We start from the raw sequence: 23187 nt of genomic DNA on the forward strand, positions 1-23187 counted from the left end.
TACCAAGGCACTGTGCATGCATAAGCGATAATTATTATACTGTCTGCTGATAGTACACTATCAGTGTGACAGGCCCATTGAAAAAAAATCCAAGATTAAATACCTTACAGCTACAGTCTCCAAACCCCAAGAGTTACACAGCTGTGTGGATCTGTGGCCTATTAGGAACTGGGCCTCCCAGCAGGAGGTAAGTCACGGGTGAAGCTTCATCTGTGTTTACAGCCCCTCTCCGCTGCCTGCATCACTGCCTGAGCTCCACCTCCTGTCGGATCTCCCCAAAGCCAATCCCCCCACTGCACTGTCAGTGGAAAAATTGTATTCTGTGAAACTGGTCCTTGGTGTCATAAAGGTTGGGGACCACTGCTTTACAGCATCATTCCCCATATTCAAATGGGAAGCAGCCCAGCTGTCCATTGACAGATGAATGGATAAAGGAAAACAGTTTGTACATAGAAAGAATATTATTCAGCCTTAAATTAGAAGGACATTCTGTCACATGGGACAGCATGGATACACCTTGAGAATGTTACTCTGAGCAAGATAGCCAGTCACAAGAAGACGAATGCTGTCATGAATTTACCTATATGCAGTAGCTATAGCAATCAAAATTAAGGAAACAGAAATAAGGATGCTGGATGTTCCCTGGAGCTGGAGAGAGAGGGAAATCAGGACTCGTTCAGATGGGTACAGAGTTTCAGTCCTGAGAGATGAAAAAGTTCTAGAAATCTGTTACATAACCATGTGAAATACTTAACATCACCGAACTAGGCACTGAAAAATGTTTAAGAAGGTGAGAAGAAAAAAACAAAAAACTTCAGTGTGGTTATTTCAGGGTAAATTGAGAATTAAGTGAGATTTAAAACACAATGAAAACTTTGTTGGGTGCCCCGCCTCCCGCCAGTTAGTAAGCTCAACAAGAAGCATGTGGCCAGGAAGCACGGGCTCTATCTCCAGAGAAGTGATGTGACAGTGGGGACACTGATAATCCAAACTGCCCTTCTCTGGTTGTCAGCCCTCCCCACCCCAGCAGGATCGGGGTCCACCTGTCTGCCGTAAGACCAAGAGCTTTTTAAGGGAGAAACCACATCTGATCCATTGTTGGTTTCCCCTCCTGGAATCCCCAGCTCAACTGAATAATACCACTCATCAAACCTTGGCTTATTAAATAAATTCTCCCTTCTTCCAGTTTTCAGCATCTTTTATTTAGCCATTGGTGGGGCAAAAACTCAGAAGAGCAGAGAGAGAGAAAGAGGGAGGTTGATTATTTTAAGCCTTGTGTGAGCCTTTGTATTATTCTCTGTTCTTATCTGGCAGAGAAAACGGAAGGGAAGAATCATGTATTTATAGCTGTGTTTACAATGATACAACAGAGATATTCAGTTATAGTGCTCTATGAAGAAAAAAAAAAAGGGCTTGAGCTGAGAAGTTTATAATAATCCTTCCCCAATCCATTTATGGTTTTGAAATAACCAGAAGTCTATATTATGGTAACAGCCCTTATAAGGGTTCTTAAATAAGAGTGCAGGTTTAAATGTGGGCAATTCTCAGCCCTCTAGAACCTCCATTAATAAAAACTATAAATCCATGCAAATGAGCATTGAATTGGGCAGAGAATCAGGCTGTTTTTAAAACATGTGAGTCTTCCCATAAGAAAGTTAAAGCTTGTTTAATAGGTAGACTGCCAAGATAAATATAACTATGAAGAAAGAGAGAGAGCCATGTGCAATTTTATTCCCAAAATATTCAGGTGTTGCTCAGAAAACAGTCTGTAAGGAGAGGGAGAGAGTTCAATCGCTCTTGATAACCGAGGCAGGAATCTGTACCCATGTGAGGGCCAAGTGCAGCGCCCAGCTGGAAGTCATAGCTCAGGAGACAGGACACGTGCTCGGTCACGGGGATGAATGTGGATGCAATCTGACCCACCACAGTGACTGCTGTGAGGTCTAGTGACAGCGTGAAGGCCGTCATTGCACTCAGTCCTGGAGCCACAGGATGATGACACTCAGATCACTCACCAGCAAGGGACAACTTGCTGATACAACAGTGACAATAGAATACAGCCTATGGCAACTATTTGTAACTAAAGAGAAAATAAAGGTACAGGCTTGATAACATCTCATACGAACTACTCCTTACACCTTGAACTCCCCGATGGCTAGAGCTGTGAGCTGTGGCTGCCTGTGCCTGTCACAAGAGGCCTGGGGTAGGAGACGGGTCCAGGACCCTGTGCTGGAAACGTACCAGCTCAGCTGATAATCACCAGAGTGCTGGGAAACAGGCGATAGTGTCTTTTTACACACAAAAAAGTTGAGCTTCATGTGTAATTTCTCAGAAAGTCAGGCAGCCAATGCATGGTACACCAAATCCAAGTTTTTGTAACAGAGACCCCCCTGGCTTACAAAATGCTGAAATATTTCCCACGTGATCCTTTAAAGAAAATATTGCCGACCCCTGGATTAAGTCTTCAAGCTTGGGAGGATGGAGGTAATGTGGAAAAAAGGGAAGGTTTGAAGGTGAAGACGGGGAACTCACTTTTAGATGGGTGGCAGAACCAACCGAGATACGAAAAGAGGGCTGGGTGCCCGTAGCTAAATGGTTAGAGCGCTGGTTCAAACCCGGCTGGGGCCTGCTAAACAAAAAAAAAAAAAAAAAGGAAGAGCTGAGATCTGAGATCCTGGCACTAGAAGGAGAGGTCAGCCCTGAAGGCACCTGCAGCAAGTGACCTTGGAAGCTTGGAGAAGGACAAGGAGTGAAGGGGAGAGGGTTTAAAGCAAGCTTGGATTGAAACAATGCACAGGAAGTCCCCCACACAGACTGCGTGGAGAGAGCGCTGCTCTAGCTGAATCCCAGGTGCAGGGCACAGATCACGACCCACTGGGGGGCCCTGGGTCTCTGCAGCAGCTCCAGGGGATGCCATAGACCCCCTGGGCTCTACAGAATTCTGTCTGAAATCCAGCAAAGACAGCAGGCCAAGCCCCCGGCATGTGGTTGTACGGACACCCACATTTCAGCGGGGGTGTGGGGGTGGGTAGCCAGAAGCTGAAGCAGAAGGGACAGAACAAGGCCCTCCAGTGTGGTGGAAAACCAGGGTGTGTGTTGTCGCCTGCACCTGCAGGACAAAACTGACTTACTAGACACCAAAGCCAAGTTGAGGTTTGCAGGGAGGCAAGGGAAGGCTTAATAAAAGCTCAGTGGACTTGGCAATTCGAAAGTCATCAAAGACCTTGAGTGAAAAGACTGAGACAGGAATCGGTTTCCAGGTGTTCAAGAGTAAGTGGGGGAAGGAACAGAAACGGGAGGAGAGCCCGGGGTGGTAGGCTGGCAGTAGAAAGGGGGGGGGATGGATGAAAGAGCTGTTTATTTTAAAAGGCTTGGAGACATTTCTTCTTCCAAAGAGGTAAGAAAGAAAAGAGATGGGCGTGGCAGCTTGCTTGTAGGAAAGGCCGCAACGCGCCCCAGCTGAAAGCAAACCCATGGTAGCTCTCTCCCATACGGACACGGGGCTTAACCCCGTGACTTGCTTTGACCAATGTGATATTAACAAATAGGACACAAAAAGAAATCTGATTATCACCTGTCAGACCTTGTTCTCTCTCCATGAAACCATGAGACCTAGATGAGCAGGAGCCCTCACCAGCCAGTTAGAGGGAAGAGACACTTAAACAGGAACAAGACGTCTGTGCTGACAGCTGCCAACCTCCAGACGCAGGCACCAGGCCATCCCGTATCAGCCAGTCACCAGCTCACCGGCCAGCCGGCCATGCTCATGGGAGAGAGGTGGAACCTAAGTAAGATGGTGACTACAAGCCACTAAGCTGAGATCGTTTTGGAGCAAAAGCTGTGAGAATGAGTGAAGCTTTTGCTGAGACTTTTAAACATCAATGCTGCAAGCTCTCTGTATCACCACGACTGCTCAAAAGGATCTCAAAATGTTAGAAAGACACGAAGCTCTGGTTTGCCTTTTGTATCTCTCTGTAGTTGGCAGTAATCAGGCATTATGGATTGCTATTATCATTGTCATAACTATTATTGTCAACTGACACTTGAAGTGAGTGGGATAAAGACGGCGGCAAGTGTGGCAGCAGTGTGTGTGACTGTCTCTACTGACTCAGAAGGGGGAGTCGGGGGAACAGAGGCATAGCACAGGTCCGGGGGCTTCTACACACTTTTGATTTATTAGAGGTAAAAAAAATACTGTCTAAGCTAATGCATGAGCAATAAACGAACCTATGCTGTTGGAAATTAGACATTTGTAGCCAGTTTTCGACTCCTACTTGAAAGGTAACTGCCATCAGCAAAAGAAGAGAGCTGACAACTTTTTCAAGGCAAAAATAGCAAGACAGCATCCGGAGTCCATGTTATGAAAGTAACTTAAGCCTAAAATATTCTCCTAAGGATGTCTCCCCTACATGGGGCTTTCTGGGATGAGCTGTCTTTCCCGGACTTTGTCTTTTACCAGTTCAATGTAATTTTTTTCTTTTTCTATGAGGAGCCCTTTAGCTTTTCATCTGCCACATGCTCTCTGAATTCTCCCCAACAGCGTCTCTTGCAGGTTTAAGAACATATGCATTCCAGACCTACGCATATACTTCTCAACTACCTCCCACGGAACGTTCTCAATAAGACTTTTTTTAAAAACATATTTAATATTTTTTGAAATTGAAAAAAAAAAAAAAGTGTCCCTGGGCTGATGAAACATGAGCAGATTTAAGTGTCTTCTTTTTGCTGGAAAGGCTAATTCAGGAGTATTTCCAACTGGGTAGGATTCTGCCCCATCCACATGGTATTTATCAACTAAGGAAATATGGGAAGTATTTTTTTTCTCTTGTATAGAATTTTTATTGAGAAAGATTGGGAATAAAACACGGTCAGCTGAACACAGGAGGTCAGACCATTAGTAAGCAAACTCCTTCCAGAAAAAGTGTTAACACAGCTCAACCGTGTAAGGTTGAGGATGAGTATTTCTAGGATGAGTATCCCTATGGTCACTTTCGAAGTACTCTCCTTGGGAAGCGATGCGCTGATGATGCCAACACTTAGTTGACCTTTGAAAGCAATCTTGCAACTCTTTTTCTGGGATAGCTATCAGAGCTGTCATCTTATGAGGTTTGACAATTAAGTTCACAAACTCTTCCTAGAAAAAATGGTTTGAAAGTTGGACTAGGCATGGGTGCATAGCTTCCCAAGGGGAGTACTTTGAAATTGATAATTCAGCAATGAAGTATGTGGCACTTTTTCTAGGATGAATGCAGGAACTTAATTGTCAGATTTTCATATGATGACAGCTCTGACGGGCATTCCAGAAAAAGAGTTCCAAAATTGCTCTGAAGGGTGGACCTGGTGCTGGTGAAGGTAACCATAGCGATATTTAGCGATGAAGTATGGAGTACTTTTTCTCGGATGAGTCTGCCAACTTAATCATCTGACATGGTATAAGCTCCCTTCTGAAAATGTTTTTTTTTAATTTTTTTTTAATTAAATCATAGCTGTGTACATTAATGTGATCATGGGGCACCATACACTGGCTTCATAGACCGTTTGACACATCTTCATCACACTAGTTAACACAGCCTTCCTGGCATTTTCTTAGTTACTGTGTTAAGACACTTACATTCCACATTTACTAAGTTTCACATATACCCTTGTAAGATGCACCGCAGGTGTAATCCCAAAAATATTTTTTTAGAAAGACTATAAACCCACAGGTATAAAGAACAAGAAACAAGCTAAGAGAGGCAAACAAAACAGAAAGTTATGAACAAGTAGCAATTAATAGAGTAGGAAGAGTTAGAACACAAGGGCTCTGCAAGGAAGGGCTCAAAAGCCAGGCTACAGAAAGCTCCTAGCAGCCACAGCCATACTTCTGCCTTCAGAAGTCTGGGCACCTCCAATTCCTCCTCCTTGCCAGAGTCCTGAGGCTATAGTGGGCTTCCTACCTGAAAGTTAGATTTATCTGAGTCCCTGCCTCAGTCTCTATAACCAGGCCACTTTCTCTCCCCACTCACCTCCTGAAGACCAAAGTTTACTCTTTGGGGAAGATGACTCAGAAATTTGAGATAACTGGAGGTACAGCTAAGAACAAGGGTGATTGATGTACCACAATAGGAAGAATAGATCATTTTAAGATCTAAATCTTAAGTGATCATAGTCCAGTCACCATTTCTCAACAGCTGCCAGAAACTTCGTTACCAGTCCAACATATCCGGGCAGATTAGGAGAACCCTCTCTGACCACATGCAAAAATAATCCCTCCCCTCTCCCAGTTAATGATCTAGGGTCCTCTCCAGTTACCCTATAAGAGTCCACCAGGCAAGAAGCTTTGCCATCACACCCAGTGCTTCTAATCAGCTCTGCAATATCTTCCTCTTAATTATGAATGGATGATCAAAACTCAAACAGCTGAAAAGTCTCCAGTGCATAAAAATAGAGTCACACATAAAAAAAACTTTACAGAAAACTAAAAAATAATAATAGTACCTTAAGAGATACAAGATATTTTAGCCATGGAATAAAAAAAAAAGGAAGCTAAAATAGAGAAAGAAGAAAGTTCTTGAAAGTTTTAAATTTTGACAAAAATAATTTCAGTAGATGGGTTACAAGTTGAGAAAAATGCAGAACAAAAAGTCAGAGACAGCAAAGAAAAACAATTACAAAGGAGCTTGCTAATCAAGTGTCTAACCAATTAGAGAGCCACAAAAAATACAGGGGAAAAATTGTGAAAGAAAAAAATAAGACAATTTCCAGAACTATAGTGATTGGCCCTTTGCAATGAACATAGGAAAAGCCAAGGGCAATAAACAAAAATATCCACACTAAGGTGCATGATGTCAAAATGTGAAAATACCAAAGAAAGAACAGTTCTCAAAATATTACAGAGAATTAAAGAAAACAAAAGTCACACTTAAAGACTGAATGCCATTGGCAATCATAATGGCAGGGCTGGATGTTAGAAGATCACAAAGTAATACCTTTGCAAATCTGAAGCAAAATGGTTTTCACTCTTTTATACCCAGCCAAACTATTCATTAAATGTGAAGGTAGAATGAAGACACTTTCAAGATGGCAAGATCTTAAGAAACTATTTCATCTCTGGAAGGTTCTATATTCTCTTGCTGCTAAGCCTTTACTTATACAGGCCTTGAAATACATAGTATCCTCAGGGCCTAGGAGGCATTTCCCACTGCTCCACTCCCTACGTCAGAAGATGTTAACTTCATCCATCCATCTTGTAAGATCTACTTTTAGGACACCACCTCTGCCAAGAAGGAGTTTTCTTTTCTTGACAGAGAGAAGAGCTTTTCCCTCTGGGTACTTACAGATCTTCCCCCTACCCTCCAGGGTATTCCATTTTACTTTTTATTACTATGATTTTCCTCCCTAAGTATATAGACACTTCCTATAAGCAAAAGACCCATCTATTGCTTCTTTATGGCTATGACCTTGTACTCCCTCCTACCACCAATGATGTCAAGTACCATTTCTGTAATATAGTAGATACTCGATGATGAGAGAACGTGGGCTTAAAATTGACTATTGATCCATTCTACTAAGACGATCTCACTAATCTCTTATCTCTGCTCCAAATCTTCCTATGTCTTCATTTTATAACTCAAGAGTTTCTGCATACAGAATAGAAGGCATCATTTTTGAGGACTGATGGGGAAAAGAAGAAAATGATTCTTTCAATTAAACGAAGATGATCGCATGACCCAATAATTTCAGTCCTTGGTAGAGACATATGAAAAATCAAACACCTGCGCCTGTACAAACGCATACATGAAAATTGACAGCGACCTATTCACAATACCTAAAAGGGGGAAACCACCCAAATTTTCAGCCATTGATAAATGGATAAGTAACTATCCACTGCACATGCAGACAGTGGAGTATTATTCGGCCAAATAAAGAACGCACGCTACAGCATGCATGAACCTTGACAACATTACACAAGTGAAGGTAGCCAGTCATGGGTGACCACCTAATGAATGATTCCATTATCTACAGAAACAGAAAGTTAAGGAGTACTTTCCCAGGACTGAGGCGATTGCTCATGGAATCAGGACAGTGATTGCTCAGGGGTTTGAGATTTCTTTGGGGGGCAATGAAAATGTTCTAAAATTATAGAGGGATGTTATGGTGGGCATCTGTAGTCCCAGCTACTGGGGAGGCTGAGGCAAGAGAATTGTTTGAGCCCAAGAGAATCGCTGTGAGCTATGATGCCATTGCACTCTACAGAGGGCAACATAGTGAGACTCTGTCTCAAAACAAAAAAAAAAAAAAAAAAAAGGAAAGAAAAGAAAATGTTCTAAAATTGATTCTAGTGATGGTTTCACAACTCTGGATATACTGAACACCACAGAATCATGCATTTTAAGTGGGTGATTAATGTCTCAATAAGGTTATTTATAAAGAAAAGATAAATGAGCAAATAAATGAAATTAATGTATTTTTTGTCTTTAAGATATTATCCACAAGCACAAACTGAAACAAGGTAGGATTTGCAAAGCATTCATAACTGAAGGTCAACACACACATTTGGAATCAGGAAACACCAAGTTAAAAAGCAAGGACATGCCAGTTGATATTGATTGGCATCAAAATTAATATATAATGTTTGCACTGCTGAGGTCACTAGTTAAAGAAAAGCTGCAACAAAGGGACAGTGAAGACCTCATTACATAATCTTTTGTAGGTCACTTCATTTCAAAAGGCAGTTTCAATTACTTGCCAATTACCTTATGTGGTAGAACTATTATTAAGGTAATTAGTGAATAATGTATTCACAGTTATATAGGACCAGGATCTGACAGCCCTGCTGAGGTCTCTTCCCGGTATTTGCACAGATTTATTATATGTGACCTGTAAAGCAAATGAGTAAAAGCACCAACTTGTAATGGCTCTTAGCTTAAGGGATGCTAGTCAAGTAAATGCAGAAAATGTTGGTTCTTCAAAAACGGATGCACAAAGTGTTTCAAGTTAAAGTTAAATGATGAATTCACGCATTTTTATATTTTAAGTCTCCTTTTTTAAATAGGTCTCACAAAGTTATGATGAGATCTGGGAAACAGGAATGGATAAAAAAAATAACTTAATAAAGAACTAGTCTTCTGAAGTCCCTATTTTGCATTCTTTAAGGATATTGGAATTTGAGAGCAAATCATCATTTTAGTATAAAGTAAAATTAAATCCTAATTTCTATCTTCTTTTTGAGCATATTCCAATTTTCTCTTACCCTAGTGTAACTCATTTGGATACATCAAGGGTTTAAGACATTGACCTAATTTTAAAGGAAAAAAAATGAATGTAAACTATTCTCATAAAGCTGAAGCTTTCAATTATTTTGCTTTTGTTTTAAATTCTCATTTGCTTTCACCTTCCCTATCATTCCTAACTAAAAACTTTTAAAGCTGTATGACAAGTACTAGGAACCTGGTTTGATTTAGGATCAGCATTTTGATCAATGGTAGGTTGAGAGATACTCAAAAGTTCTTTGCCGCAATTATGTCTTACTGGTGATTTACAGCATAGGGTTGGGACTCAACCAGGTATCCAAAGACTTCAAAAAACAAATACATTGGGTTGTAGGATGATGAGACACCAACCTCAGAAACTGTTTAATTTGGTCATGTGAAAATCACATATATAAATTGGTTACAAGTGGAACAATCTTTTATTTTGGAATACAAGTTTTTTGGTGTTATTTTGTCTTTACTTTTCTTTACATACAGTGTCAAATATAGAATGCAGAATTCAAATTCTCAACTGCAACCTAGATTACCTACAGTGCAAATTTGTAGCAAGTAACTCCACTAGCCATCTATCTATCATTTAACGTTCTCCATCATTTAACTTCAACCACATAATGTTTTAAGTGGCTGACTTTGACAGATTGTATTTGTTAGTTGATGGCAACTAGGCCTCAGCTTGCTTTGTTAGTTTCTAAGGTTGCAAAACCCTCCTTGTTATTACTGTTTATGAGCTATCTCCTGGTTAAGACTGCTAGACCAGGAGATGATTTCCCTGCCAGCTTTGGGGAAAGGATTGTTCTGATATTTGAAAATACTGCTTCTTAGAAGTCAAGGTCTCCTGGCAGATTCTCAGTAAACTACTATGGCAGCTGCGCCAGAGGTCATGAATATTACATAAGGGCCATCCAGGCATTCAAACCAGAATCTCCAAGCCACGATTCCCATAGCAACACACATAGATTTTACTCATCTCAGAGATGAAACAGCCAGCAGAAATGCTACCCTGATTTTTTCAGCAAGATCAACCCAGCACTTACTCTTCCTCAAGGCAGTAATTTTTTTCAAAAGATAACCAACCACCATACTAAAATACGTTCATTTCGGAAGGTACGGAGTCTCCCACAAGCCAAGCTACCTTCAACTGGGACAACAGTCTGTGCTTTAGAAATAGCTGTTCAAATGACTACATGGGGAAAAAATGACTTCAAATCACTACAATTAGTGAAATGAAACAGAGCTTAAGAAAAATCCTATAATTATATATTTCATATCTGATTTCCAGTCTCCCCTCTGCAGCTATACACTTTATTATGATGCCATGGACAAAAAAAATTCCAAGGAAGCAAACTTTTTTAATCAATAAAATCCTTTCTCTCTTCATGTTTGAAAAACATAATGCAACCAATATTGTAAACAAGAAGATGATGTACAACACCAACTGAGCAACATTTGGGGGAAAGATCATTCAAGTCTACGAAAAATGCACATTAGCTTGAAGAAAGTTGGTTTTTTAAACAGAGATGTGATTCACTGGAAAAATGATGGAAACTCTCTTGATCTCAGGTAGATGCACTTTTTTCCTCTTTGTACATTCAGGGATCTTTTGGGGTGTGTCCTAATAAGCTATCCACCCATTGAAACAAATCACGTGGCTCAAAAAACAACATAAGCATGAAGACCACTCTTCTATACCACACTTTTTTCTTTCTCCCAAGGGAAGCAAATAGGTGCTATTTCTCGTTTAAACCAGACAACGGAATACTCCGATAGACCAAACTCGAGCTTCAGAGGACGCTCCCACTGGTGGCCCAGCACCTGCCCAGCACAGCCTGCAAAGCACAGTTGTGGCAGAGAAGAAAGAGTCTCACCTTTGCCTTTTCCAGCTGTGCCTGGGCCTGCCGCTCAGCTTCTCTGCGCACTGCCTCCCGGTCCTCCTCCAGAGATACATCTGAATCGGATGGACGGCTGGTGTAGGAGTCTGCCGAACCCTGGAGAGGAAAACGTACATTTTAAAATAGATTCCATCTATGATGTTTGCCTTGAAAGTGTCTCATCTCCACGGCAGTGAGTTTCCAGAATGGTTCTATACATTCCTGAAAAGAGGAGAAAAGCATCCCTTTTGCGGCAACCCATCTAGAAAATCATGCTGTGGTTTGCAGGAGCACAGCTGTATGTTCTGATAGAGGCCATTCCTTCCCAAGCCTCACATTCCAGACTTTAGCCTTTCTGAAAGCTAGAACAAGTTCCTTTATAATTAACCAGCTCAGTGGTGCAGTGCAGGGCTGAAGGGCACCCATGGGTTTCAAGGATAGCTTCAGGAACAATCTATCTGCTAAAGCAAGTATTTAAAACTGGGAAGACATGAAGCCTAGGAACAACAGAAAAAAAAGTCTAAGGAGGTATAAACTTGAACTCTCTAAAATGTGACTACCAGGAGAGGACGCCCACTTTAACCTTAAGAACCTTTTACATCTTTTTGTACACCTGCTACCTTCTGCCAACTTCACTCCATCTTCCAGCAACACATTTTTAAATCCCTTTACATCGATTCAATTAAAGCTGTGTACAGAATACACCTGCTCCGGGATAGCTTCTGTGGCAATAAATCACGCACACAGAAAAGGATAGGAATCTCCCTGGCTCCCTCTTGCAATCAGGATCAGATTAACTCTGTCAAGCCACCATCTCCACCTGCACTCACTGCAGCAAAAAAGCAAAGATAAAACAGCGTCTCCCCCAAACGAAAGCCCTCGCGCTTACACAGATATCCGAATTCTTCAGCCGTCCTCCTTTGGCTCTTTTCAGAAGCCTGATCCAGGTGGCCTTCATGAGCCAGACGGCGCCTGGATCCTCCGCAGCTGCAGCCCGGGGCGCAGGTTCTCAGTGTGCGCCGAGCCCTGGAGAGCCCGAGCTCCCCCCCAATCCATGCTCCGGGCAAGCCCCTCTTCTCCGTCCCTTTCTGCCTCCGGGGCGTTCACACCCTGCCCCGGGGGACTCCCATCCGAGGAGACTTATTTCCCCATTCCGGGGGTCGAGGAAAAGACACGCTGGGGTGCTTTCTATGGCTTTCAAAATAAAGAACGCTTCAAGTGCATTCAAAGACGAGCATCAACTCGTTCTAAACTTAATGTATCCGATCATCCTCTTCCTTGCCCTCGCGTTGGTAAAGGAAATGAGTTGTAAGAGAACCTTAAAAAAAAAAAAAAAAAAACTAGTGCAAAAACGTATCCAGTGACATTTGCGAGTGCAAAGTTCAAGCCTTATCTTTGGCGATCTGGAGGGGCGGAGGGAGGAGGGGGAGGCGGCCGTCCTCCCGCACTGGGCATGCTCCATAAGTGGCCTTTTTACGCAGCAGCTCACATCTCGCTGTCCCTATGTCCAATTGCCCTTTCACATGCCAAGTGTAAACAGCTGGAAAGGTCTTTCGGCTCTCTAGTAACCCAGCCCAACGGTGTATTTACCAGATTTTGTTTCAGATGAAACAGTCTCTCAGACACAAAGCATGGATTCTTCTCATCTAACCTCTTTCTCTTCCTGACCTGCCTCATAAAGTATATCCTATGCCCCCATAAAGCAATTCGCAGGTCATAAATATCATGTGTGATACTGCACAGCCAAAATCAAATACTGCTCATTGGCCATCATACGCAGATAAAGCTGTTATTTGTTGCTTGTGACTTCCCTAATAAGATGCAAGAGAGAGATTTGGTCATTTAATAAGGACATCAAAGTAATCATAGCTCTATAAAGCAATGAGTTTAACTGAGCACAAAAGGACTGACCCGCTTCTCCAGCGGGGAAACTAGCCCTGGAAATAAAGCCAGGGGCATACAGAGCAATGTGAATTGTTACAGCAAGGCTCAATGAAGACATTTCAAAGCTTGGTGGATTTATTAGCTTGAGATAAAATTCACAGCATAATTGAGTTCACACTCTGCCTGCAGATAAGGGGATGGGGGCTTGAGAAGGAATGATATCAGGAAGTTATTAATTTCCTGTACTCATGAAATTACATTTTTTAAAAGTTTACTAATGAAGAAATATGCCCTTTCCAATTTCTTAAACATAAAATTATATTGCTGCATTCCAAACTGCATTTATTTGAACGTGGTGGGGTATTATTTTGTAAAGTCTCATGCAAACAAGAAAACAAAGGTTTTTTTTGTTTGTTTTTTTTTTAAATGTTTCCTCCCTCTCTCCTGTCCTCAGAATCTGAGCTAACAGCAATCTACATAACTTAAGTGCTAAAAAAATACATAGAACAGGGGCTTCAGGATAAAAATTAGAGGTCAACTGCACCACAGCTGCGGTACCATGACATAAACTAATAAGTAGATCTTCATTGTGGTGTGAAGTGCATGGAGGACAGAAATGAACCTTTTTGTTCAAGGAATATTTACAAGGGAATAATGAAGTCCCACGGTCTCACCTACCGTGCGTATTGCAAACGTACATGTCAAATAATAGTAGAGTATAAATGTCTAAACACAACAATTAAATAAGTGAGGTGAATATGTTAACCAGTTTGATGCAAACATTCCAAATTGTATATAAAATCAGCACATTGTACCCCATAAATGCAGTAATCTACACAATTATGATCTAATTTAAAAAGGGGGTGGGATATGAGTCTTTCAACACAGACACACATGGTAATAGATGCCTCATTTTTCTAGATGGCTTCTTAAACCAGTGGTAGCACAGTAGAAAATTAGTAGGAAGCACAATTATAACCCTTTGTCTGGTCCCCAGTGTTCCCAGGCTTGGCATCCTACACCCAACCACCCCACTAAAGGTTCAGGTAACACCTCAGTGAAGATACAAAGTTTCCATCTTTAAAAACCCTATAGTGACAGGCTGAGAGAGACAGCATAAAATACACATTAATTTTGTGTGATCTCATTCCCTTTGAAACAAGACTTTGAAAGTCCTTTGCTAATAATCAGATGTAGCTTTTGCAATGCATTGTCATTTCCAGACTGGTTCCCAAGCTTAAATAGTTAAACTGTTAAAAAAAAAAAAAAATCTCTTTGTTGACTTTTGGCAATGATCTTTTGACCATTTGCAACTTACTCAGCCTTGACTGTTTTATAATACTGGATGTGAGAGGATGAATTGATCTTTAGCTTGTGGAAGGAGCCAGATTACTTGGATTTCTTGCATCTGTAATAGCATAGACTTTGAAAATATTGTTCATGATAGCAGTTATATGTACCTGGTGTCGAAAGAGAGGGCAAAAAAAAAAAAAAAAAAAAAAATTATCCCACACCGTCCAATAGTAGCATGTTCCAGTCTCCAGAGTTGCTGCATTTTTGAAAGTCACACTCCTGACATACGCCTTATAATTAATCTCCTTCCTTCTGGGAGTGTGGATTTATGCAGTTAGAAGTGATACATCTAATTAAGCTTTTGCCTTTGGTACCATATGGATTTTCTGGGTCATTGTGCCTCAAGTAGTCTTCAATCAGGAACAGCTGGCAGTCGCTTTTATAACTCCAGAACAGGTTCATTACAGGATGTACCCTTGATCGCTACTGTGCCTGTAATGTGATTAGCTGGTCTTCCGCGGAATTTGCCCTTGTAGGTACATCCCATTTTCAGCTGCCCATATTTCCTTTTTTGATCACTTAATATTTGCACTCCTAATGGTATGATGATTCTAGAATGTGCCTCGCACCTAAGGTCCCTCCATAGTTCATCTTCACACTCGGAATACGCGTTCTTTGCTTTTAGAGGAAACTTTCATCTGATTAGATGACCTGATGCTTTTATCTGCTCTTTAATTTCTTTTTCTGATTTATGTCAAATAGTTGCACACCCTTTTTTTTTAGCACATTTTTATTTGTATTGACGATAGTTTTTAAAGCTATGCTCTACTACGTACAATCGCATGTAATTCCAACCTCAGTTTTCTTGAATGTTCCTGTATTTTCTCATTTAAATCTGAAAAGAGTAATAGAGTTGTAAGCCTACTTTTTTTTTTTTTATTGTTTCAGGTTAATTTGAGGGTACAAAGAATTAGGTTACATCGTTTGCATTTGTTAGGTAGAGTTCTTCTTATAATTTTGTCCTGCCCCCAGGAGGTGAGCCATACACACTGATACCCTGCCCATTAAATTGATCGGAGCACACCCATTCCCGTCCCCCTTTCTCCTCTCCTTTCCCTGTTCTCCTGTCCACCACCTTGAATTGAGTTTTTCTCCGATGTGGGCATGTATTAGATCTTCTGCTGGCTTCATATTAGTATTGAGGACAATGGATTCTTGTTTCTCTATTCTTAGGATACTTTGCTAGGAAGAATGAGCTTCAACTCCATCCAGGTTAACACAAAAGATGTAAAGATGTAAGCCTATTTGAAAAACATTTTGGATCCCAGACTGTGACATCTATTTCTGTAGGAAATCTTCATACAAAGTCTAAAGCAATGCTCCACAGCAGTGTTGTTCAACTGGTGTGCCACAAAAACTTTGAAAGATCATTAATTAAATTATTTTTGAAAGACGTTCAAAGCACAGTAGGTATATTCTTTCTTTCACTCTTTTTTTTTTTTTTTGATCAACATAATTTAAGTGTGCTGCAAAGTTTAACCATAGGTTCAAGGGTGCCGTGAGATTAAAAAAAAAAAAAAAAAAAGGTTGAAAAACACTCATTTAGTGCAACATCAATTTCTCATGGTATCTGAAAGACACCTTGATTCTAGACAAAGCTATACCTCAAGAATGTCCTCAGGACTTCAAACCACCTCTTCACGCATAGGACCAGGCCAACACAATGGCAAATTTGACTTCAGTTACTTCCTCCAAACCTGCCATGGGACAGATAGTCCGTGGCCTACTGGCCATGCTCACATCTTTTAAAATAAAATTACAACAATGGGGTAGATGTCTAAGGACAAGGACCCAGTGGAAAGGGTTGTATCTTGTATTGTCTGTTAGCAGGGGGTGATCAATCCTTCATTTTTCATATTGTCATACCTCTTCACAGCTTGCAAGAATTAACTTTTGTTCTGTGAAGCCATCTACATCTCAGAAATCTGAGTTGTCATCCCCCGTTTTTTTGACTTCTTCATAAACAAAACCATAACCCATTTATGGATAATGAGAGAATCCAAACTCTAAAAATTCAAAAATGACACAGGATGCTGAGACGAAGCACATTTCCATAAATACTGTATACTTTAATTTGCATATGTCATGTAATTACTATGCAAATGTACATGCACAACATCAAATGTGATTGGCCTATCATTGAGCTTCATGTCAAAATAGCAGCCGAGGGGATGGTAATAAATCCTTGCAAGGTCATCCTTGGGTGACACTTTTATGATTATGTAAAAGCTAAAATGCTAGCTTCAATTTTCTCAAGGGAACAGGAGAATCTGTAAATTTTGTGTAGCTATGGAATTTACTAATGAAGAGAGTAAATCCCCCCCCACAATGAAACCCACAGAAAAGCAAAAACCACACGTGCAATTACTGAATGTTTATGGTTTGAAAGTTTGTGTTACACCTGTAAGCTACGTGCTGAAAATATAACTGGAAAAAGATTAAAGCTTCCTTTCTATCATGGAGCTTACTGTTTTAGTGAAGGATGCTGATTTTTTCTTTTCTTTTTTTTTTTTTTTAAGGTAGTAGACAATTGCTGTGAAAGACTTAAAATAGACCGGGATAGTGACATGACAGTAAAAGGGAGCTTAGTTTTTTAGTTAGGGTCTGAGATGACACCAAGCTGAAGCTTAAAGGATAAAAGAAAAAAGTCAGTCCTGGAATGTGTTGAGAAAACAGACATTTGGTGTAAGGAATAACATGTTTATAGACAAGAACTATTTAGCATGTTTGAGGAAGAGAGGTCAATATAGGTATCCTGCTGCCTTTATTGAAAGATTTATTTAAGCTTTCTGTCACTCTCTCCCTCACTCCCTCCTCCTCTCTTTTTCTCTCACTCTACATATGTATAGTGCGGCCTCACAAGACAATTCCTTCCACATGTTTGATTTACTTAATTAGGAGTGACATTGAAGTTGTTGTCAGTAAACTTCACATTATTGGAAACATAATGTGTTCTGAGATTTCAAGAGAGCTCTTGGATTTACTTCCTCGCAATACCAGCTCTCTAAGAGGCTATTCGCAGTATGTTTTTGTGATTGTTCTACATTACACCAATAATTCGGACAATGAACTTATGAAGAGTAGGCTATGTACCGCACTGATGGAACTGCTGATAGTTAAGGAGCGCTCACTCTGTTAGGCCCTGTGCTGATTTCATATTATCTAATTTAATCTCTAATTACCTTCATTGTAACGGAGGAGGAAACGGAGACACACAGAAGTGAACTGACCAAAGTTAGGAAGCAAATAATTGATGGAGTTAACTTTTAGCAGAGTTCAAGTCCCATGCACGCATCAGCTCATAAAAGTAAAAGGCAGAGCAACCCCTGACGTGCCACTGATGTTTCTCTTCATCAAAAGCATATCTGTTCTGTCTGCTGTACATGGACAGCCATTTCTAATTCTCATAAAACATGATGATGACTTCCAAATCCTAAGCCTGATCTTTGCTAACATCTTGGCATTCTCTCTCCACGCCCTCGCCATACACACACATCTTCATAAATTTTCAAATACGATCATTCCAGAAGGCACAATGCACGTGTCATGCAGATCTGCCGAAATGCAAAGAATTTCACATTCACTGATGTAATACACCGGTTTGTGGAAGGAAGAATTTAGATACTTGGCCGCTACTCTGAAATTTTCCTCACTTCAAAGTATCTCAAAATTGTGAAGCACACTTTTCATGGAAAGTAGAAAAGTAGACTAGGTAAACAATGGGAATCATGAAACTCATTTTTCTTTCTTCTCTGAAAAATGAATATAACTCTGGCAAGCTGGCCTTTAGTCGCCTGTTGGCAGCTAATGCTGCCTGAGGCTGGCTGGAATTCAAGCACCTTCTTTCAGTTTGATAGAGCCAATTGCTAGTTTTCACCTCTGAAGCTGAAATTATTAAAAAGTATAAATGGTAGGTATAAAGTTCAGAGACACGACTCACATATTTTTAACATCCAAACAGTATTATCACCAAATTATTCCTTATAGTGAGGGCGGGATAGCTGTTCATAGTCTACAGAAAAGCTTCTGTCCAGTATTTGTAACATCTGACATTATCAAATGGAATCATTTTGACAAAGTTAAAACTACACGGCCAATTTTGATACTGAGTTTTGGATTTCACACACAGGCTCAATGATTTTTCTTCATTATGTGTTTGTGTGTGTTGGGGGTGTTTTCCAGGCCTTTCATATGTATTTACAGCTCAACATCACTAATCATCAGGGAAATGCAAATTAAAACCACAGTGAGATATCATGTTCTCCCAGTTAGAATGGCTTAAAGTCCAAAAACAATAGATGCCAGCATGGATGTAGAAACAAAGGAATGCTGATTCACTGCTGGTGGGACTGCAAATGAGCACAACATCTATGGAAAACCGTGTGCAGATTCCTCAAAATCTGAAAGTAGACCTATCATTTGATCCAGCAATCCCCTAGTATTTACCCAAAGGAAAAGAAGTCATTGTATAAAAAAGGCACCTGCACTCAAATGGTCATTGCAACACCATCCACCCAACCTAAGTCCCCGTCAATTCATAAGTGGATTAACAAAGAGCACCATGTATGCCACGGAATACTATTCAGCCATGAAGAAGGATGTTGCCTTTGGCAATAATTCGAATGGAACTAGAAACCATTATCCTAAAAGAAGTATCTAAAGGATGACAAAACGAACACCACATGTATTCATCATTAAATTGGAGCTAATTAGCACACGTGTGCAGAGGGGAAGTAAAACTCAATGGAAATAAAGCAGTGGGGAGGGGAGAGGAGGAGATGGATGAAAACCTAGATAATTGGTAGAATGACCACTATGTGGGTGATGGGCACACTTACAACCCTGATGCAAGCATTCCAAAAGCTGGCTATGTAAAACATGCATCTCTTTTGTATCCCCATGATATTCTGAAATAAAAAAAGAATTTAAAATATATATATTTACTGATGGTGATAGATAATAAGAACTGTTCATGGTAACATATATAATTCCTTATGAAGAACTTTACCGTTCCTTTTATGAGAATGGGAACAGGTAGGCAACAGAAATACAGTGACCTGGGAAAGTTGGACTATCTCAATTCACTGCTGAAGAAAACTGAATAAAATAGGGGGAAGGAATGAATAAATTTGATGTAGGGTATTTTTGGTATAGAAATTCATGGTGGGTCTAGATACTGCCAGAAACTGTGTGTGGACACCATCACATTCTACTGATTCATGCCAATCTGGGTACACACAAGCTATTATTTCTCTCTCCCTAAGAAAACCTTCCCTTGGCTCCATTTTCTCTACTAGCCCCTACCCATTTCTTTGCTCCCCATCATAGGAAAAATTGGCTAAAAAGGCTGCCTATACTCACTCTAATTCTTCTCTTCCAGTTCTCTCTCAAACTGATTCCCACCATTCTGCTAAAATTGCTCCAAGTCATCAGTGATCTCTCCAAGGTTCCACCCCATCGTCCATTCTCAGCCCTCATAACCCATCAGTAGTAGGTGGATCACTTCCTGTCCCCTGTTTCTCAACTTGACTTCTGTTCTCCCTTGGGCTTTCTCTCACCCCACTGGCTGCTCCTTGTAAGTCCTCTTTGCCAGGACCTGCTCTTCCTTTCACCTTCGACACCCTCTCCAGCCACCTGTCCTCCATCTTCTTTCTGTTCCAACCTCACGGACCTCCTGGGTCTTCCTCACAGACACGAGGAATGCTGCTCCCCCAGAGGAGCATTTGCAATTTGTAAGTCATCAGCTACAGCTTTCTACACTACTAACTCAATCACCTTGTCTAAGTCTTTGCTCCAAAGGCCTCCTTCTCAATAGGCCTTCTGCAACCATCCTATTTAAAATTGCAATCCTTACCACCCTCTAGTGTTTGCAATCTACTTACCCTGTTCTAATGATTTTTTTTTTTTTTTGTAAATAGTGTCTTCACCTCTAACATAAAATTTACTAACTATATTGTTTATTGTCCATCTCCCTCCACTGGAACAGTGGTCTCCAACCTTTTTGGCACTAGGGAGAAGTTTCGTAGAAGACAACTTTTTTTCATGGATTGGGAGGGGGATGGTTTTGATACAAGTCCACAAGCAACTCATTTATTATCATCTCTATGCAGTCAAACCTCTCTGCTAATGCTAATCTGTCCTTGCTGCTGATTCCCAGTGCTATCTTCACCACCTCAGCCCACCGTAGATCAGTAGGCATTAGGTTCTCATGAGGAGTGCACAGCCTAGCTGCCCTCACAGGCAGCTTACAGCAGCGTTCGTCCTCCTATGAGAATCTAACGCCACTGCCTTCTGACAGAGGGCAGAGCTCAGGTGGCAATGCCAGTCATGGGGAGCAGCTATAAACACAGATAAAGCTCACTCCATGGACTGATACTGTTCCATGGCCTGGGGTTGGGGATCACAGGACTTCAATGTAACACCCTCGAGCGCAAAGTTTTTTGTTTGTTTCATTTACTCATATAGTCCAAGTGGCTAGAACAATACCAGGCATGGAAAGCTCTATAAACATTTATTGAAAGACTAAGGGTTGACAAACAGCCTGGACTCCTTCACATTCTAGATCTTAAAGCTTTCTCCCTTTAAGGGAGGGGGTCTTCATTTCATTCTTAAACATTTCAAAATATTCTTAAGCATTTCAAAAAGTGCTCATGTCTATTCCTTAATAAATAAAAAAAAACAAAAACAGAAATCTACCTGTTTATAGTGAATGGACAATAAATATTTATAATGAATAAAAGAAGAATACATAAAGAGTTCAGCTTGCATACATTCCTGGTGTTCTATCATAAACCCCAACAAAAGCCAAGTTCACTAACTTAGTGCAAGTGTCCACTATAGGTCAGTTGATTAAATAAGCATATCTTAAAACAAACAAGCCACTCCAAAAACCCAGGTCACTATGCTTAAAATTTATATAGCATCCTTCTTCCAAGGAATTTAAAAGAGACTTTGTATTTCGAAAATATGATTATAGCTCATCTTCTGTGAAGCCCCTTTTCCTATTAATTTCACTTCTTCATTCCAGGAACTTAAAGTTCCAATCTCTTTTTTTTTTTTTTTTTTTTGGTCGGGGCTGGGTTTGAACCCGCCACCTCCGGCATATGGGACTGGCGCCCTACTCCTTGAGCCACAAGCGCCGCCCCTAAAGTTCCAATCTTAAAACTGCCAGAGACTCATTGCATAGCCAAAGGCAAGTCATATAAATATTTCCCAGGCTAATTCTCCCCTTTGTAAAATGAATACACTAAATTGGAGCTACTAGCAGGAATGCTCTTGGAAACTTTCTTGCAGATGGTTGAAAACACATTAGAAATGTGACATCGTGTTTCAATGTTTACTATTTTTTTTTTTTTTTGTAGAGACAGTCTCACTTTATGGCCCTCGGTAGAGTGCTATGGCTCACACAGCTCACAGCAACCTCCAACTCCTGGGCTGAAGCGATTCTCTTGCCTCAGCCTCCTGAGTAGCTGGGACTACAGGCACCCGCCACAACGCCCAGCTATTTTTTGGTTTGCAGTTCAGCCGGGGCCGGGTTATGAACCTGCCACCCTCGGTATATGGGGCCGGCGCCATACCGATTGAGCCACAGGCACCACCCAATGTTTACTGACTATTAACTTCTCGCGCACACCACCCCTGCCATTCCTGCAGGGATGAAGTTCAAGTTTATAGCAGAAAGTGTGACCGTACATATAATTTGTAATAAGACAGAATGTTTTAAATCTCAAGCCAGTGCAAGAGGAAGATATTTCTTCAAGTAATTTTGGGTAATGCATTTCAAAGGAGTACAACTTGGCTTTTTTTTTTTTTTTAGAGACAGAGTCTCACTTTATTGCTCTCGGTAGAGTGCCATGGCGTAACACAACTCATAGCAACCTTCGGTTCCTGGACTTAGGTGATTCTCTTGCCTCAGCCTCCCGAGTAGCTGGGACTACAGGCGCCCGCCACAACGCCCGGCTATTTGTTTGTTGCAGTTTGGCCGGGGCCGGGTTCGAACCTACCACCCACCACCCTTGGTATCCGGGGCCAGCGCCCTACTCACTGAGCCACAGGCGCTGCCCATCTTAATTGGCTTTTTACTATTAAATAAAGGTCATGTCAAAAGATGAACATCCAAGTGCCAGGCCTTTTCTTGAGTGGAAAAACAAAGAAACAAAGCGGGGCTCTTGCTTTTCAAGGTGAGTTCTCCCGGGTGGCAATGAACAATTGATCCACAAACATTAGTAAACAGCCAACATGTGTGTCCTCCAGGGACCTGCACAGCTGTCCAAAGGGATATGGCTTCAGCCCTCCAAGAATTTATCTTCTAATATTTTCTTCGTACATACACAAGGCGTACTAACTGATAAGAAAAATAATAGGAGATGAATGGATCTAAATAGACAGAGGCTCTGAATAGGAGATTCACCAAAATCCAAGCAGTCATAAGCATCTGGAGAAAGTGTTCAGCCTCACTAAATTAAACACAATTCCGTTTTCCTCTAATTTCCTCTTTGCAAAGTTCCAATTCCCAGTGTTGGAAGGATGCCCTTCTATTGAGACTTTCACTCTCTGTGAATGGTTTTTGACTTGATTTTCCTACAAACCTTGGGGAAGACACGTTAACCTTCTGTAGATACCCAGACATGTAATGAGATGTACCTAGGCTATCAATTTCACTTCCGAGAACTAGCGTAAGAAAATTCTGCAATTATGGTCCCTACACTTAGTAGACTATTAGGCAACGTTAAAAATAGTTACAAAGACTGAAAAGGATTACAGGCAAATGTTTATGGACTATATTTGGTAAAACAAAGAAAACCCAAATCTCAAATAATTTCTATGTATAC

The 23187-nt window shown here is 40.9% G+C and overlaps 1 protein-coding gene across 12 annotated transcripts in view; it reads right to left on the reverse strand.

The window, feature by feature from the left end:
- CACNB2 (calcium voltage-gated channel auxiliary subunit beta 2) overlaps positions 1 to 23187 on the reverse strand; it is a 355444-nt gene that overhangs the window by 111239 nt on the left and 221018 nt on the right. For 10 of the 12 annotated variants that reach the window (XM_053572162.1, XM_053572163.1, XM_053572165.1 and 7 more), the window contains one exon: positions 11117 to 11236. In XM_053572162.1, coding sequence (XP_053428137.1) covers positions 11117 to 11236 — 120 coding nt within the window. Of the gene's footprint in view, positions 1 to 11116; positions 11237 to 12008; positions 12517 to 23187 lie in introns of those variants that run through there. The other 2 variants (XM_053572173.1, XM_053572167.1) reach the window with 1 other exon arrangement.

This window comes from Nycticebus coucang, chromosome 20 (assembly GCF_027406575.1).
Source record: "Nycticebus coucang isolate mNycCou1 chromosome 20, mNycCou1.pri, whole genome shotgun sequence".
Lineage (NCBI taxonomy): Eukaryota > Metazoa > Chordata > Mammalia > Primates > Lorisidae > Nycticebus > Nycticebus coucang.